The sequence below is a fragment of the Megalopta genalis genome, chromosome 5 (genome assembly GCF_051020955.1).
Source record: "Megalopta genalis isolate 19385.01 chromosome 5, iyMegGena1_principal, whole genome shotgun sequence".
NCBI lineage: Eukaryota > Metazoa > Arthropoda > Insecta > Hymenoptera > Halictidae > Megalopta > Megalopta genalis.
The window spans coordinates 8,440,467-8,460,090 of record NC_135017.1 but is presented as its reverse complement, the minus strand read 5'-3'; the positions used below and the strand labels follow the sequence as shown (position 1 = coordinate 8,460,090).

The 19,624-nt window shown below is 33.7% G+C and overlaps 1 protein-coding gene and 1 long non-coding RNA gene across 17 annotated transcripts; one reads left to right on the top strand and one right to left on the bottom strand.

Annotated features, from left to right (window-relative positions):
• Positions 1-666: 666 nt before the first annotated feature.
• LOC117221074 (ipis-1) lies at positions 667-19,482 on the top strand. 16 transcript variants are annotated; one of them, XM_076521435.1, is made up of 9 exons: positions 1,575-1,733; positions 6,078-6,199; positions 6,314-6,496; positions 6,609-6,819; positions 6,897-7,111; positions 7,179-7,364; positions 7,432-7,567; positions 17,205-17,373; positions 18,530-18,758. In XM_076521435.1, exons 1-8 carry the CDS (start codon positions 1,724-1,726, stop codon positions 17,366-17,368), a joined length of 1,227 nt encoding a protein of 408 aa, XP_076377550.1. In that variant the 5' UTR covers positions 1,575-1,723; the 3' UTR covers positions 17,369-17,373; positions 18,530-18,758. The 16 variants fall into 16 exon arrangements, with proteins under 16 accessions (XP_033327610.2, XP_076377550.1, XP_033327594.2 ...); XM_033471703.2 differs by having other exon boundaries at positions 17,205-17,380; XM_033471701.2 differs by lacking the exon at positions 18,530-18,758 and adding an exon at positions 17,789-18,118.
• On the bottom strand, positions 8,600-11,130 carry LOC143259412 (uncharacterized). The gene is made up of 2 exons (XR_013033253.1): positions 10,510-11,130; positions 8,600-10,151 (listed from the first exon to the last, which is right to left on the bottom strand). It is a non-coding gene; the product is annotated as an uncharacterized LOC143259412 (long non-coding RNA).
• Positions 19,483-19,624: the final 142 nt, after the last annotated feature.

Sequence of the window (19,624 nt, the reverse complement as noted above, 5' to 3'; positions counted from 1 at the left end):
TCTTATCGGCGGATGGTTTCAAGAACCAATAATATAAGGTGTAGCTGATGATCAATCAGTTTCTAACCGACCGCGCCCGTGGCACGATTCGAGTGTAAAAGCTCCTCGGATAGTTTTCGAAAGGTATTTACTGATTCTTAATGTATTTATTCAATGAATGTTGCTTTTGCAAGTTTGCGCAATTTCTAAATTAAAAATAAAGTATTACATTATCTTATTTAAAATACTTGGGTAAAAAGCAATCGATTTTACTGATCTAGCGAGTCACTGATATATCAAGTTATGAAGAAGTACAAATTTATATAGTATTTCAAATAAGAAACAAATGCATTTTTAGTAACTGCCCATTATTTTACGTAGTATACAGTTTGTGGTGACAATTACAGAATAATAATGGAAATAAAAGTAGAGCATGAAGCGATATTGATTACATACTTCATTGTCAACTATGATGCATATTTAGGTGAATGAATCGTTACATCGAAGTTATATTTAAATGTTACAAATTTCATAATCGTTCTGAGTTTGTTCACCTTCCGTGTGGGGATTTTTCTAATTTCAACCTAACTTCAAGCAACAACGGTGATCTAATCGATTCGTCGAAATTTTCGACCCATCGATTTGTGTGGGCCGATCCATTCTTGCGTCACTGCTTGACGCTGACACGTAGCATCTGCTAGGGGACCTAAGTTACATTTGCACCTTGCATCAGGTGGTGTTGCTGCATTACCGATATATAGATCGTGCACGGGAAGATAGCAATTTAAACGACACGTGCCGTTAGGTAAGTGCATAATGTATTCTACATACTTTTTTATACTTTTTATGACCATAACCAGAACTGTCAATGGAATATGACTCATTATATACCGATTAGTATGCATACCGGTGTTATATGTTATGAAACTGTCTCACTGAAAATGCATTAAGATACGAATAATCGGAATGTGCTGCATTTTTTTTCATTTTACATTCTTTTCAAGTATTTAATAAATTAATAATGCCCAAAATGATCATATCTTGACTCACTCCTGGGAAATCCATAATACGCAACAAGGAAATATTAATCTACGCGTACTGAAGTATAACAAGATAAATATGTTTATCTCCTTTTAAGAACCTACTTATCAATAATATTTTATTTTTTATCTAAGTGCGTCAACAAAATTCATACCCTAGTTTTATTTCAACTTTTTCATTCGGCTACACTACACTTAATTACCAAACGTGGGATTATTATTATCATAATACAACCCGTGACGGTAAATACGAAATCCCAATCGAAAACTTTAATCGTGGTGCAGATGTGTCAATATTTTTCTAATGATAAATTTTTCTGGAGCATCATTTCGCAATCTGTTCACAATTTATTTGAATGATTTTCTAGTGTACGATCATTGTAAATAATTTGTAAGAGACAAACGAAAAATTAGCATCGATAATACCGGGTGTCACTGCTGCCACTTTATTGTTTATGTTGTGTTTCGAATTCTGAGCATTTTGTTATTTCCATAAGCAAGCGCCAATCAGGTTCGCGATTCGCACAATTATGTTCCGCATCATCGGACACAAGCCTCCTTATTGGCTGTCCATTATATCCGCCGATCCCTCCACAGGACTTCCCGGTGCCCCTTGTTTCGTATTTAAGACACGTTTGGTGCGTCTTCCTTTGTCAGTCTACGTTTTACTTTCGTTGGTGATTGACAGTTGAGAAGAAGACAAAATGAGGATGTGTGAGTATAGATCGTGTTGTTTTGCTAGGTTATATCCTTGCTTCTCAGCGAACTTCATTTCATTATTCTAACTGCCTGTGTGAGAAGTCAGAAATTCTTTCTCGCAATGGTCCTTCTCGAATCTTTGATATAAGTGGAAAATATCATGAGAATTTATGTTACGTTTCCACGGGATACTGTTTTTCCGTAGACTTCTATCAGACTTTCGATAGAAGTGTTCGTCATTGGGTTAGAGTGCATAAGAGTCATTTTTATTTGGTTTTCAATTTTTTTCACCGACATCGTGTTTGAACTTGTTATCATCGCTGCGTAAATATCTGTGAATTAAACCATCGATACGCCGATAGTGTTAATGAAATTATGATTTATCGATATGTACAATTGTCCACAAAAGTGTTCGTACACCAGAACGAAATTTGTTCAATTCAATTTTATTAGTATTTACATAATATTTTTTCGGAATGTGTTACATACATGTTACACATAATTAAAGAGCATTTCTTAGTCTTCAAAACTGTATTGGTGTGAATAGGCAGGAACTTTTTTTTCTTTAAGTAAATAGAACATATTTATTATATGGTGCAGACAGGTCACAAAAGGCTTCGTACAGTTGCGGGATAAGATGCGTAAATGCTCTATTATTGAAACAAATGACAAAGTGAAACATCTGAATACTGAATATTAACCGTAGAATGCCTTAGTAGTCTGTTAGCAACGAGTGCAGTAAGATCAATTATAAAATTAGTTTGCAAGTATGATTCGCAATCAAAAACGAAGAGAAACAACTATTGAAGAGCGGGAAATTATTATTGATTTATTTAAGAAACAAACATCGTTAAGGGAAATTATAAGCATGGTTGGGAAATCACATTCCACAATACAATACATTGTAAGAAAATATTAAAAAATGTATGTGTCGTTAATAAGCTGCAGGAAGATAGGAACTAGGGAAGGAAATTTTAAGAGAAATAAAAGCGGAACCTGCTACAAGTGCAACAATTATTGCGAAAGAATTACGAGACTTCAATGGAATTGGTGTGCATGCTGAAACGATACGCCGTACGTCGAAATACTTTTCATGCACGTTTCCGGGAAACGTCTTATTCCGGGAAACCCACGTCCTTTTTGGGAAAAAACTATATTTTGTGACGAAAGTAAATATAACATTTTTAACAATGATGGAAAGAAAAAGGTGCGAGGAATAGCAGGAACTGCTTTTAATAGAAAGAATTTGCGAGCGAGTGTAAAAGAGGGGTGGTGGTGGGTCGGTAATGGTACGGGGTCGCATGAGTGCAAAGAGGGCGGGCAATTTGCACTAATTGACGGTATTATGGATGAATTTGTTTATCTAAATATATTTAAAGATAGCTTAAAAGTTAGTGCCGAGAAACTTTGAATTCTGAATGACCACAACTTCTATCAGGATAATGATCCTCAACATAAATCGCATTTAGTACAATAATAGTTTATTTATAATATTCCCCATATGGTAGCAATACTTTCTCAGTCTCCGGATCTCAATCCAATTGAACATCTGTGGGAAGAATTAGACCGAAACATTAGAAGTACACCGATTTCAAACCGGGAAGAAATAAAAAACATTTTTAAATCTGAATGGGAGCAATGAAATTACTTCCAACTTCGTGCAATCAATGCAGCGACGATTCTAAACTGTAATTGAAGCAAAAGGTAACCCTACGAAGTATTAATAGTCTTTAAATTCGTATTATTATCAAGTGTACATTGACTTCTATGACCCATTATTTGTACCATATAATAAATATGCTCTATTTACTTAAAGGAAAAAAGTTCACTTTTATTTACTCCTACACAGTTTTGAAGATTAAGAAATGTTCTTTAATTATGTGTAAACACATTCCAAAAAAACGTTATGTAAATACGAATAAAATTGAATTGAACAAATTTCGTTCTGGTGTATAAACACTTTTGTGGACAACTGTAGAAGCGGGGACACTGTTGTCAAGGTTATATTTAATTTTCTCCCATGGTCATATCTTGTCCTGAAACTGAAACTGGAAATACGAGTTATTTAGGGTGTATCAAAGAAAATGCTTGAGCAAGTGTAATTGAATATTCATGTGTACACGAAGCCGAACATTCAGTTTAATAATGTTAATCCGCGTGTTCCATTCAATATATTGAATTTATTCATATCATAAATACCTTCTGTAATTATTTTAATGACGAATAGGTTTTAAGTTTTTCAATATGAAATAAAATTCTGTTGTCAGTTATATGATAACGTAAATCATAATTTACAGTTTTAATGTTCGCATAAATTGTTTGCTACACCAAACAAGTACGGTTAATAAAAATGCAAATAATATGCACACATAAGGAATTTTGACTATCGTATTTCAATATTCCCATCGGACATAGCGACAACGTAAGATACGAAACAAATTATGCTCTGGCGTAACCGCACTCGTCTTCCTTGCAATAAATTCTGCAATTTGAATGGAATATTCACCGAGGATGAGGATAATTACACGATTATAATAATTCCAATAGCATAACGCCGGAAATTATTTACCGTTTGTCACAAGTTCTTTCCGTTGATTTATTGTTCTGTCAGTGTTTTAATGTGAGGTCGTCTTCTATCGCAATTATTGTGAATTCGTTTAATCACTTTATTCGCTGGGAGAAAAAAGTATTTTTTAGTATTTACGGTCAACGGTCACCGCAGAATAGCGGGAAGATAAGATAATCAGCTTGCGGTTTTCGATCGAAAGTTTTGCAGACTTCACGTGTTACATGCTGTGATTGTATAATAACAGTTTCCAGGATTATGATTAATCATCTGTGCACAAATTATCTTGCTTGTTATATACTATCTCTCGTATTTCTTTTTATTTGTTTTACGAGACCGCGCCGAGAAATCCCCATCGATATCACGATGAAAGAAACAGGTAATACTTGTTCCTACTTGGACGGGTTTTTCCCATTGCCATCAGGGAAAAATAGTGGAATTCCGTACAGAACTTGCTTCGGTTCACTCGGGAAGCATGAACATCTTATAGTCCGTTCAAGATGCAGAGGAATTGTTGTTATGACAGTTGTTTTGATATCGTCCAGGACCTCTGCGTCGAGTAAATAGAGATTGATACAATCGGAGGGTCACAGCCACTATATTTCTACACACGTATTTAATACGAAAAAGATAATCAAAAATGATCAAGTGCAGCAGAGTTGTGCTAATTCAGTTACGTTGTATTTTAATTGAACGGAGATCTGAATTAGGAATTACAATAGGGTTGAAGTATTTCGTAATTATAATTCCTCGAGTAATTCAATTGTATTTCTGCACACCTCTGCAGTGCACAGATAAATTCCAAGGTTAGTTAGTCTATTAGCGACTCCACTGTTAACACTGTCACGTGAGAATGATGAATCTTCTTATTTAATCGTAAACCAATATTCGTATTTACAATAACGAATACGTGGTTTACATAAATTCATTCAGGTTTTACAAAAGGGTTTATAGGACAAGGAATGATTTTCTTAAAGAATTCGATTGGACAAATAACAATCCTATTTTGAGAACTGAAACAGATTGATTCTTTTTATCGATGTATCGAGGCCAAGGCAAATGTTGTACAATGCGAAACCTGAACCAGGGTTTCGTCCTGTTTCTGCTCCCTCTTGAATAGATAATTTCTAACGAATCCTTTGAATGAGAAGTGTAGCAGAATTGGTGCTTTAAAAAAATCATTTTTTTTAAAGCGTTTATAAACATATAACAAGATAGAGGATTTTTAGATCATAACTAAAACTTTAACGAAGGATAAAAATTTGTTTTTTTACATAGAGCTAATTAATTTACGTAAGGCGCTACATAATGTAATTACAGTTGAATATGCAGTACAGTTACTTTATATCTTATTTAGCGTATTTAATCGGGTAATAATCGGGTACCCGTATGGTGCGTTTAACTTCACCTGCTCGACCTTCAATCGTCTCGACCTTCTACGAACATCGAACCTCCAACCTTGAATTTCGGAACTATAGGAGCCTGTATAATAAACAGTACATGCACGTACTGTTTACACATCAATTTAGCTTGTGTCGGCACGGCTATGGTTTTTGCATTCATAGACAAGTTTTTGACGCGTTAAAAAATTTTTTCTCTTTGTCTGAATGCTTTATAGGTCAGAATAATAACAAAATAGAAATCGAAGAATTTAAAAAAACTTTACATATTGATGTAAATGAACATATCTTACAGTTGTCATTTTCATAAAATTCAAATATTTGTATTTGACTTAAACATGTGAACAAAATTTCGGTTTAAATATTAATATGTATAAATACATTTTTTTTCAGTGAAGGAAAGTATCTTAGTCGCGTTCCTTATTGCACTAGCAATGGGTTCACCAGCACCTAGGTCAGATGCATTGCGCGCTGTGTCACAAGGAACAAATGACTTTTCAGCATCACTATTCCAGGTATAATAATTTCGAATTAATATAAGGATACAATTCGAAAAAGTAGTGATTGTTAACTTATTTTCGAAGTTATCAAACATAGACAAACGTTACTTAAGCAAAACTTTTTTCCAGGCTGTGGCACAAGAAAATCCAGGCAATCTTATAATGAGTCCTCTTAGTGCAGCTGTTGTACTTGCTATGGCTGCTTATGGAGCTCGTGGTGAAACAGAAAAACAGTTAAAAGCTGTACTACATTCACCCAATCCAGATAAACTTGCAATGCATGGATATGAAGAACTTATCACTTCTCTAAATGTAACTACTACATTAATTCTATTTAAAAATTATTATACTAGTATGTTTCTTCTGTTGAACTCTAGTTGAACTCTATTGTTGTCTTATATTCTCTTCTTACGTTTTATTTTAGAGTGTTAAAGAAAACACACTTAACCTGGCGAATAAAGCATTTCTCAACAATAAATTTAGCTTGAAACCAACTTACCAGTCATTGACAGAGAATTACTTCAAATCCAAAACTCAATTAGTTGACTTTGCCCAGTCTGCACAGGCTGCAAACGAAATTAACTCATGGGTTAGTGACAAGACAAACAACCACATTAAGGACCTTATAGGATCTGGTTAGTATAAATATTTACATTTACATTTGTACATATAATAATTAAACTACGTACTTACCGACATTTCTTTTTCACAGGTGATGTCGATGCGGACACGGCATTAGTGCTAGTTAACGCAGTATATTTTAAGGGTCTGTGGAAAGATAAATTCGATCCTGCAGCCACCCAATCATTGCCATTCCACGTTAATGGAAATACAGTAAAGAATGTACCTACTATGCATAGGCAAGATCACTACAAGTACGGCGAACTTCCCGAGATAAATGCTAAATTCATTGAAATACCGTATAAGGTAATATTTTTGATATTCTTATTACTTATGTAGGTAAAATCTAACAATAATTAATCCTATTTTACAGGGAGATTCACTGAGTATGGTCATCATTCTTCCAAATGAAGTTAATGGTTTGGCTGAAGTAGAAAAGAAGGTACAGAACATAAACCTCAGCGACGTTCTAAGTCAAGGAATCGTACAGGAGGTGCAGTTATACCTTCCAAAGTTCAAGATCGAAAGTAAACTAGACCTAAACTCTCCTTTGAAGAAGGTAAGCAATATTATATCTATATACAATCAATTAATGTGTTTGCTTTAATGGTTTTTATTGTATGTAGCTTGGATTGACTGATATGTTCAGTTCTCACGCTAACTTCTCTGGTATTGCTGACGCCGAATTAGTTGTCAGCAAAGTTGTACAAAAGGCATTTATTGAAGTGAATGAAGAAGGTAGTGAAGCCGCAGCTGCCACAGGTAAGTCAATGAATGTTTTTTCTGTGATCAGTTGAAATTAGTACTGTTTCAGAATATCATTTTGTGTTTATTAACATAAAAACGATTTATGCTTTGTGTTTATTAAAATTTGTAATGGTTATATTTCACAGTACTTTTTGAAAACTTGGCATGTATCTATCAAAGAGTAGTTTATAAAATGAAACTCTTAAAAAGGTATAGGTAAAGAGAATATAGACAAATTTCTTAATTGTCAATGAATTTCTGTTATTAGTACTGATTATTCATTTTGGATTGTTAATGGATTGATTAACGTACTATTTTATTTATTTATTAATGGTTGAAATAGTATTTTGCTTAATTTCGTTCGATGCTGAGTTGGTGAGCCTATCTTGCTTTTTAGAGTTAAAAAAAGCAATTAGTTGCTTAGTATTCCAATGAACTTAACTCATGCATGATTTTTCAATGCTGCTTTTCTCTGAACTCGTGCGTGCATATAGATTCTGTTTACATCATATAAACTCTAAACCTTTAACATAGTAAAATAAATCATAATATGTTTCATGCATTATCTAATACGCCATAATCATTTGTTTTTTCTAATATCTTCAGTTTATCACACAATTTTTATAACATACTAATCAATCATTCTAGCCGATTGTAATGAGTCGATAATTAAAAGGGTTAATAAAACCAACACTATTTGATCAAAAAATATATATGGTTAGAATTGTGCAATTATTATTGGATACTCGTAGTTTGTTGTAGTTGTCTCATTCATTTGGTACATTTAGAAATAACAAAGTCCGTAAAAATGAAAATGGAAAAAGAGAGAGGAAACATAAAAAATACTTTTCAGTCAGCTTTTAGTAAGTAATAATATATAATTCTTGTTGACAGCCATTGGAATTGAATACTTCAGTCTCATTGCACCAACAATATTTCAAGTAAATGGACCTTTCCTTTATGCAATTATATCAAGAAGTGACAACATAGTCCTCTTCAATGGAAGAATCATTGATCCAAATGTGTAATATTCTTTATCATACCATGTACCTTTAGAGATTGCAGACATTTCTGCGTATTTATATTTTTCCAAATTTACTTGTACAAAGAAGATTAATAACGATAACTTAACTACAGATGTTGATGCAAATATTTATTAATTACAACATTAAGTTATGGACGAAGTATAAATTAGCAGAATTTTGTTATTTGCGTAAGATTTATATATTCTCGATAATCTTAACTTCATTGTTTTTGTGAGTTAGGTACATATGCCATGGATGCATACAAATTCGCAACTCGCACATTTTACATGCTGCATGCTATCCGACCTGCTACCAGAATATCTATGAAATATTCTTCTTCACTCTTTTTCCTGTCTCGATTTGCAACTTGGAAGTCGGAATATAGTAAAACAAGTTGCGTTCGAATCAAATCTAACGTTCACATAGTGGAGTTTATTGTTCATGCATACTGTGCTCACGGTTCAGACTAGTAATACAGTGTTAATTGCTTGTGGCAGGTCTCAATGTAAGGCCTCTTTCGAGTGTTTGGTCACCGCCGAAGCCTATTGAGTTCCGCATCAATCGACCATTCCTGCTTATCGTTAATTACCATGACGTAGCCTTGTTCTTAGCAAAAGCCATATCTTAGCGTTTCTTTTACCATGCGAGAAACGAACCTAACGAATCTCAGTCGTATTATGTTAGGGGTGATAATGTATCTTTCCTGCCAATCAATACTAATTTCAATCCAAATTACTTGACTGATTTGAACATATTGCACAATTAATCTATTTTTCAATTGGTATCACGCCGAGATTTACTTTTATGTTACGAAATTATATGTCAATTTACTTGTACAAAAGGGGATTTTAAATTTATACTACATATTTATTGGAAGTATAAAATGAATTTTATAATGTAACTTCAACACACACGTAATAAATGTCATCTACACTTTTCTTCTGATAAGTATGTTCAGAAATCATGTTCGAGAATTTTCTGTATATAAAGGAAAGTTGTTTTTAGATTAATTTTTTTATAACATTTCTTGCTGTACACAGAATTTGATATTTCCTACCATGGATCAAAAGAAATGTATACAGTAAAAGTAAACAATAGGCAAAGGATAATGTTATTACATCGTTGTACTAAATGTAGTATCCATATTTCATTCCAAAACTATGAAAATGTCTATAAACATCGTTGTGTGTTTACTTCATTCTTGCTCTAAGGGCATAGAGAATAAATGATCTATTAATTATGTTTTTTTAATTTACAACTTTCCCAAGTTTACCGTCATTATTTTTCGTTTCTTCACTTAAGCATCACATTGACTGTACCTCTATTTTTTTATAAGTTATAAATTCACATTGCATATAAAATGCATTTATTTACATGAGACTGTCCAAAAAGGTAGTAAGAGACACTTTTCTATGTATTGTGAAAGCAGATTGATTTAATATTATAATAGAGTCGTTGAATTTTAATTTGGAAATCCTATTACTATTTCTTATTTTTTATAATATACACAATTGTTTTCGTAATTCCTACCAAATATATTTCTCACTCCAAATTCTTAGGGACGATTTTTTGCACTGCAATATAAACAATTAATTAAAAAAACAATTGCTAATCAAATATTTCAATTATAATCATTTGCCCCTGTATAATGCAATGTTAACGCGTAATCAAGCCTTTAACACGTGCTTCTATTTTAAAAATTTAGAGAAAATATTAAATAGAATTCAAGCAGTTTATTTAATCAAATAAAAATTGATAGAGTAAAATTTATAACATATATAATATATATATAATAATATCATAATAATTTCATATTTAGTTTACTGGTATATTACGGTAACATAAAATGTGAAATCGACATAAAGAATCGTCGATAAATTTAGGATTATCAAGAAACTTGTGAGAAGACTATTCTAATGACTAGAGACTTACTCAGGATCGCGAGCAATAAATGTTTTGTTACGTAACAACTATGATGCCGTATAACTAATTCAAATACATTTTTCCTTGCGGAGAAGCAAAGCAGTTTTTAGTGCAAAATGCTAGGTTAGATTTTCTTTTTTTTTTTAAATCATGTTGCTACACTTGAGGCCTTACGGAATCAGAGTCCCAGGGCCTTTAAAGCTGTGCTCACATTTCCAATAGTATTTGCGTTACATAACGAAGTCCATATGTATTATAATTGCCTCCTAGTAATCAACAGCTCATTGATCGAGATTGAGAGAACACAGCTTTATAATTAAGGCGAACTCGGGATAGATCTGGTATCGGTGAGTAACTATGAGCTACCAATTATACAGTATTTGTATAGTGAGGCCCAACGTAAGTCCCCACTCTACTCGGATTCGCAATTTCACGCAGTTCCCAGTAGTTCACTAATCCCAGTAGAGGCTGGAAAGACAACAAAGCAAATTTACACCTCATTGTTTGAACATGTTTTCTGGACATACAAAGTGTCTTGTTCTCTAATAATTTCATCAATATCTTATTTTTAAAGAAATCTAACTTATTTTATTTGCTGATCATGTTTAATATTTATTTCTAGGCTTTCTTGCACCTGCGATGTTTCCAGGTCCTCCAATAATTCCCGTAACGTTCAGAATTGACAGACCATTCTATTTTGCAATTAAACATGACACAGTTGCGATCTTCGTTGGTACAATATCAAATTTCTAGAATGAATGAAATCACTGGCAAGGATAATCAAGTGAATCAATTCAAATAATAAGCTGTATGTGTTTTAGGAATGGATTTTTGAATTCTTGAATAAATCTGCATATTAAGCAACATACTATTTACATATTAAAGGTCGGTTTATATTTATCGACGTGCCGATAATGTTTTATCATTATTTCTGATTATTCATTAGTACATATGCACATGCAAATTCCAATGACTGAATACATCATGCTCGATTGCTTAATCATTTGTCGTTTAGTCTTCAGTCGTTTGCCAACGAGGCTCGTACGAGCCTCGTGTTACATTCGTCGACAACGATTTTTTAACGAGCTCGTTCAATCGGCATCCAGTATCCATTCTGTGCAGGGTGTTACCTTTAATGTGACGTTTTCATCCATTTTTCATCCTCCAATTGAAAATTAATTTCGTTATATGGTGTTTTGTGTGTATGTTCAGAAATAATAATAAAATATCAATCTGCTCGGCTCGTCGATGAGTATAAATGGACCTAACTAAGGAATCCTTATCTTCATTAGTTTAAAGTTTAAATAGGGCAATAAAGAATAGCTTGTTTTTGTGTTGTCCCAGGGTTAGGAGACCGCGTTCAACTTTCAATACGTTTCTTCGTAAAAGAAAAAGCATTTCTCCTGTTTCATACGATCGACTTTTTTTTAATTTTTCGCTTATTTGTATTCGGTGCTTGTTAATATATCGCTCTCACGTTGTCCTTCACACAATTAACATGATAAACGAGTAATCGTTTTTTTTTTTGAAGTTATACTCGAATTAATGGATCAGGATCCATTGAGAGAGTTAGCACGGTCAATTTGTTTCAGGAATAGTGATTCAAGCGCGCTGTAGCGTATTTAATCTGCAGCTAATGGTTGACCGACCATTTTTCTATAGTATCATCAGCAGAGTTCAGAATCAGGGAACCGAAGATGGCAATGTTGTTGTGCTCTTTTCTGGTCGTGTTCTCGAACCGTTCTCCCCCTCACTTTGATCTCTATTTCTCTTCTGTGTTTCGAAAAATGACCAATATTAAAATATAGTCGTCGAGTCTAGTCTGCTTTAGCCAAAGATTCGGATCAACGTGAGCGTATAATTGTATTGTAATTATTATACATGATAAAATAAACAATTGTTCTGCAAACAAAACATAAAGTCCAATAATAATATGAACTAAAACGGCCATACTAATAACGTGAATTCAAATTGAAAAATTACCACCAAGTCGTGATTTGTTGCAGCGATTATTATCACAGTGGACTCATTAACAATCGGACTCATTGAACAAGAATTCATCGTGGATCGTCCGTTCTTTTATTTTATTGTGAAAACATTGAACGATAGTAGAGTTCTACCAGTATTTAGTGGAAAAATATTAGAACCCATGTGTAATTTGTAGACTGCGGACTTTCAACAATAAACACTATGGTGTAATATGGTGTTTGAGGTCATTGATCACTTCGATCAAAAACTAACCGTGCCGGGTCACTTCTGACCCACGCGAGAACAGTAGAATATAATATAGATACACCGAACTACATGCAATGCCGATACGTTGCCGCTTTTACATCGTCGGAATCACGGGTAAAAAGTGACCCAGCTTGGAAGAACGAGGGTTATTTTTTAGAGACGCAGTCTGACAATGACCACTGGCGGGCGATAAATGAATAAAAAGTTGTTCAAATCAGCGAAGAATGCACGTTATAAATCAGTGTGTGAAGTTCCAATGGTGTGTTCCAGGTCTTATTATGATGAAACTGTCATTGGTGTACGCCGTGGATTTCACCGTCAATCGGCCATTCTATTATAGCATTGTATACCACGAAAACGATGGCGATAGGAACGCGAATACCGTCGTATCATTGTTCAGTGGTGTTGTAACCGAACCAAAAATCTAAACACAGTAATATGTATTTACATATTTTTCATAACTTACAATATAATTGGCCATGTGTAAGACAAAATTATATATTATTGAGTAATTGTTATTACTGGACTGCGGAAGTTTACGCAAATGCACATATCGTTGCGTGTACAGTATTTCTGTTAGTGGGGAAAGAAAAAAAAAAATATATATATATATTTTTATATATATATATGTTTACAATTTTATTCAGATCACTGTTCTATAATATAAAATTTATATTTTGTTTTATATATTTTATAGTTCAGCTGTCATGGAAATATGCTATTAAGTGTAGATAAATTGAACACAATGATTGTGTTAATTATTTCTTTGTTTAAACAAGTATCGTGAGTATACGATATACATATATTATATTTGCATAAATTTTCACAATGAATCTTCATTAAATTTCGGCATATATAACTGCACCGGGGGAATCACATCAATTTTAATACTTATGAGATTATCAAAGAATGTGGTGTTATCATATTTTCATATCGTCAATCATATATTTTTTGTTACATTTAATTCGCTGCGTTTCGAATCAGCCACTTTCCGATCATTTAGGATGTACAGTATATTCTCCCTAATTGACGCTGAGAGATTGTACACAAAAATGGACAATTTGGGAAGAAGAGGTACGATTATTCGAGCTTTGCGACTCATTTTTATAGTTGTTGACAATCGGTAACTATAAACACGAACCGCAAGGCTCGAATAATCGTATAACCTCTTCGCAAATTGTCCACCTTTTTGTACAATCTGAGCATCAATTAAGATGGATTTACTGTATTATCGTGTCAAGAAAGATAATGCATTTCAAAAAAAAAAAAATAATTTCTGTCGGCGGACAATATCTTATTTATCTTCTTTCAGCGTTATTTTTCAACTACTCGAGCCTCTCTATCGGACCTATCACAAGAATGAACATTGATAAACCGTTCGTTTATGCTATTATTCACAAATCTCAGAACTCGGAAGGCAAAGGCATTTTTACAATTGTATTTAGTGGTTGTGTTGCCGAGCCTTCGATTTAAAAAATGTTGTCATTTCTGATCATTCTTTCGCGTGAGATCTGGATGAAATCTTTGGAACGGATACGTAAAACCTAATTGCGGACCTTCGATGTAGTTACGCCTATCCCCAATTTTGACAACTGCTAAATTAATAGTTTCCTTTTCTGTATCAATCAATAAAAAGCTTCTACTGTTATTCTAAGTGGTGGTAGTAGTGGTTTTCTTGTAGTCACCGATCCTGCTAAAAATTTGTTGCTTATTACACTCTGCGTCTTTATTCAACTTCCGATTTTGATGTCACAAGTTATAATTTTACGACTTCTCCCTTGCCTCATCAGGTTATCTAACAAAGTGATCTTCGTATTTTCCACCATCAGTCATATGTTCGTGCTATGTTTAATTAATTATGTTTCAGACTGGCCATTTCCAGATCAGTGAGGACGTATTGCCGTTGCCAGAAAAAATGTACTGATGCATTTCAGAAACATAGTTTCTGTCGGTGAATAATATCACGTTTAATTTGTTTCAGCGATAGTTTTCGTTCTCGTGAGTTCGAGTTACCGACCTATCCCAAGAATGGAAATTGATAAACCGTTCGTTTATGGTTATCCGTTTATTCGTTATGGTTTATTCGTTTTCTCCATAAATCACAGAATTCAGGGGGCAAAGCCATTTTTGTAACTTTATTTAGCGAGAATTTTACTGTGCCTTCAATTTAATGTTGCTATTTGTAATAATTCTTTCGTACGATTTCCGGACCTCATCAGATTATCTAACAATGTTATCATCATATTTTCCATCATTAGTGCTATGTTTAATATGTTCGTGCTGTGTTTAATTGGCCACGTTTCAAACCGGCCATTTTCAGATCAGTGAGGGTGTATTGTCGTGCCAGAAAAAATGTACTGATGCATTTCAGAAAAATAGTTTCTGTCGGTGAATAATATCTCGTTTAATTTGTTTCAGGAGTAATTGGCGTAGGCGCGACTTGGCATAAAAACCCCATCCCACGATTGGAAGTTAATAAACCATTCGTTTATGCTGTTCTTCACAAATCGGAGCAATCAAGAGGCGAAGCCGTTTCTACAACCTTATTTAGCGGACATGTTCACCAGCCTTGATTTAACGTTGTTATTTCTGATAATTCTTTCGAGTGAGATCTGAATGATATTTTTGGAACGGATACGTACGACCTAATTATGGACCTTTTATGTGTTGTGTGCCGAATTTTGATTAATAGTTTTCCTTCTCGTATGGAAAAATAAAAAGCTTGTTTGCCAGCGATCCTGATGAATTTGTATTTATTCAACTATTTTATGATTTCTCCATTGCCTTATCAGATTATCTAATTAATGTGATCATCATTTTTTCTATCACCAATCGTATGTTCGTGCTATGTTTAATTGATTACGTTACAGATCGACCATTCTCAGATCAATGGGGATGTATTGTCGTGCCAGCAAAAATGTACTGATGCATTTCAGAAAAATAATTTTTGTCGGTGAATAATATCTCGCTTAATTTGTTTCAGGGCTGATTGCCGTGGGCTTGAGTGGGAATTTCCGACCCATCCCACGAATGGAAATTGATAAACCATTCGTTTATGCTGTTCTCCACAAATCTCAGAATTCAAGAGCGAATGCCATTTCTACAACCTTATTTAGCGGACATGTTACTGAGCCTTGATTTAATATTGTTATTTGCTATAATTCTTTCGAGTGAGATCTGAATGATATTTTTGGAACGGATACGCCAGACCAAATCGCGGACCTTTGATGTTGTTATATCCCGGATTTTAAAAACTGTTAAACTGATAGTCTTCTTTCTCGTGTCAATAAATAAAAAGCTTGTACTGTTATTCTAAATAGTGGTAGAAGTAGTCTTCTTCTAGTCACGATCCTGCTAAATTCGTTCTTCACTGCACTCCGGGTCTTTATTTAACTTTCAATTTTCATGTCATAAATTATAATTTCATAATTTTTCCTTTACCTCATCAGATTATCCAACAAAGTGATCATCATATTTTCCATCATCGATTATGTGTTATATTTAGTTGACAACATTTCAAACCGGCCATTTTCAGATCATTGGGGATGTATTGTCGTGTCAGGAAAAATTACTGATGCATTTCAGAAAAATAGTTTCTGTCAGTGAATAATACTGTCATTTAATTTGTTTCAGCGATACTTTTCAGTCTCACGAGTTCGAGTTACCAATCCATACCAAGAATGGAAATTGATAAACCATTCGTTTATGCTCTTCTCCACAAATCTCAGAATTCAGAAGGCAAAGCCATTCCTACAATTTTATTTAGCGGACGTGTTACTAATCCTTCGATTTAATATCATTTGTCAATAATTCTTTCGAGTACGACCTGGATGAAATCTTTCGAACGGATACGTGAAACTTAATTGCGGACCTTCGATGTAGTTCGATGTAGTTCTACTTTTGAGAACTGTTAAACCAATAGTTCCCTTTCTTGTATCAATAAATAAAAAGCTTGTGCTGTAATCGTAAATAGTGGTAGTAGTAGTTTTCTTGTAGTCACCGATACTGTTAAAATCGTTGTTTATTACACTCTGTAATAACTTTTTCGTGTCTTTATTTAAGTTCTGATTTTCATGTCGTAAATTATAATTTTACGACTTCTCCCTTGCCTCACGACACCAAAATTATCTCTTTACCTTTCAAATATTTTCTGTTCAGTAAAAAAACGTTTATGAAAGAAAGAAAAGTATTGAATATTATTAATTGTAAATTTTGTTCACTTATTCCATAACGTAGTTTACGTTAACGTTTCCTTAATTATTTCTAATTCACCCACACTATTTAACTCTCACCCGCATGCGTACAGTAGAGTGCAACCGATGCAACGAACTACACATAGTGCTTATGCGTTGCCGCTTTTGCATTGTCATAAACACGGGTAAGAAATGACCCGGCTTGGAAAGACGAGAATTCACTTTTAGAGATGCACGCTATAAATCAATACATGAAGTTCCAATGGTGTATTCTAGATTTAATTCTGAAGACAACCTCGTTGATGGTTTTCAACCCCGTGGATTTCACCGTCAATCGCCCATTCTATTGTAGCATTGTATACCATGCGAACGACAGCGATAAGAACGCGGATGCCGTCGTATCATTGTTCAGTGCTGTTGTATCCGAACCAGAAATCTAAACACGGTAACATGTACTTACCTATTTTTCATAATTTACAATATAATTGGCCATGTATAAGACATGAAATTATTTTTTATTGAGTAATTGTTATTACTGGACTGTACGGACGTTTATACAAGTACACATATCATGCGTGTACAGTAGTTCCGCTAGTGGGAAAAAAATATATGTATTTATGATTTTGTTAAGGTTTTATGATATAAAATTTATGTTTCGTTTTATATATTATAGTTCAGCTGTCATGGAAATATACTATTAAATTGACACACATAAATTAAACACAATGATTGCATTAATTATTTCTTTGTCTAAACAAGTATTGTCTGTATATGCTGTGTATTATATTTGCATAAATTTCCACATTATATCTTCGTTAAATTTCGATATATGTAACAATATTTTGTTTACATTGTTACAGAAGTGGAAGTCGCCGGGTTGACTTCGATTGAGGTGCTAACCTCGATGGATATTGAAAAACCATTCGTTTATGCTATTATCCACAAATCTCAGAATTCAGAAGGCAAAGCCATTCCTACAATTTTATTTAGCGGACGTGTTACTGATCCTTCGATTTAATATCATTTGTCAATAATTCTTTCGAGTACGACCTGGATGAAATCTTTCGAACGGATACGTGAAACTTAATTGCGGACCTTCGATGTAGTTTTATACCTACTTTTGAGAACGGTTAAACCAATAGTTTTCTTTTTTGTATTAATAAATAAAAAGCTTGTGCTGTGATCGTAAATAGTGGTAGTAGTAGCTTTCTTGTAGTCACCGATACTGCTAAATTCGTTCTTTATTACACCCTGTGTCTTCATTAAACTTCCAATTTTTATGTCATGAATTATAATGATTTCTCCCTTACCTCATCAGATTATCTAACAAAGTGATCATCACATTTTCTATCATCGATCATATATTCGTGTTATATTTAATTGACAACGTTACAAACCGCTCATTTTCAGATCGTTGGGGATGTATTGTCGTTACAGGAAAAATCTACTGATGCATTCCAGAAAAATATTAGGTGGATCGGAAAGTTATGTCGTTTGTTTACATTAAATTCAAACAGATAAATATGCGCAGAAACGATATTACTTTCCGGCCCCCCTAATAGTTTCTGTGGGCAAACAATATCTCGTTTAATTTGTTTCAGGAATAATTCTCTTCGGCTCGAGTTCGAGTTACCAACCCATCCCAAGAATGGAAATTGATAAACCATTCGCTTATACCATTATCCACAAATCTCAGAATTCAGAAGGCAAAGCCATTCTTACAATTTTATTTGGCGGACATGTTACTGATCCTTCGATTTAATATTATGTGTCATGATTCTTTCGAGTGCGATCTGAATGAAATCTTTCGAACGGATACGTGAAACTTAATTGCGTACCTACGATGTGGTTTTACCCCTAATTTTGAGAACTGTTAAACCAATAGTTTTCTTTCTTGTACCAATAAATAAAAAGCTTGTGCTGTAATCGTAAATAGTGGTAGTAGTAGTTTTCTTGCAGTCACCGATCCTGTTAAAATCGTTCTTTATTACACTCTGTGTCCTTTATTCTCTCTTGCCTCATCAGATTATCTAACAATGTGATCATCACATTTTCCATCATCAGCCATATATTAGTAATTACATTTAATCAACAACGTTTCAAACCGGCCATTTAAGATCATTGGGGATGCATTGCGTCGTGTCAGGAAAAATTACTGATGCATTTCAGAAAAATAGTTTCTGTCAGTGAATAATACTGTCATTTAATTTGTTTCAGCGATACTTTTCAGTCTCACGAGTTCGAGTTACCAATCCATCCCAAGAATGGAAATTGATAAACCATTCGTTTATACCATTATCCACAAATCCCAGAATTCAGAAGGCAAAGCCATTCCTACAGTTTTATTTAGCGGACGTGTTACTGATCCTTCGATTTAATATCATTTGTCAATAATTCTTTCGAGTACGACCTGGATGAAATCTTTCGAACGGATACGTGAAACTTAATTGCGGACCTTCGATGTAGTTCGATGTAGTTCTACTTTTGAGAACTGTTAAACCAATAGTTTCCTTTCTTGTACCAATAAATAAAAAGCTTGTGCTGTAATCGTAAATTTCGTTGTTTATTACACTCTGTAATGATCTTTTCGTGTCTTTATTTAACTTCTGATTTTTATGTCATAAATTATAATTTTACTATTTTCCCCTTGCCTCACTACACCAAAATATGTTATCCGTTTATGTTCCAAATATTTT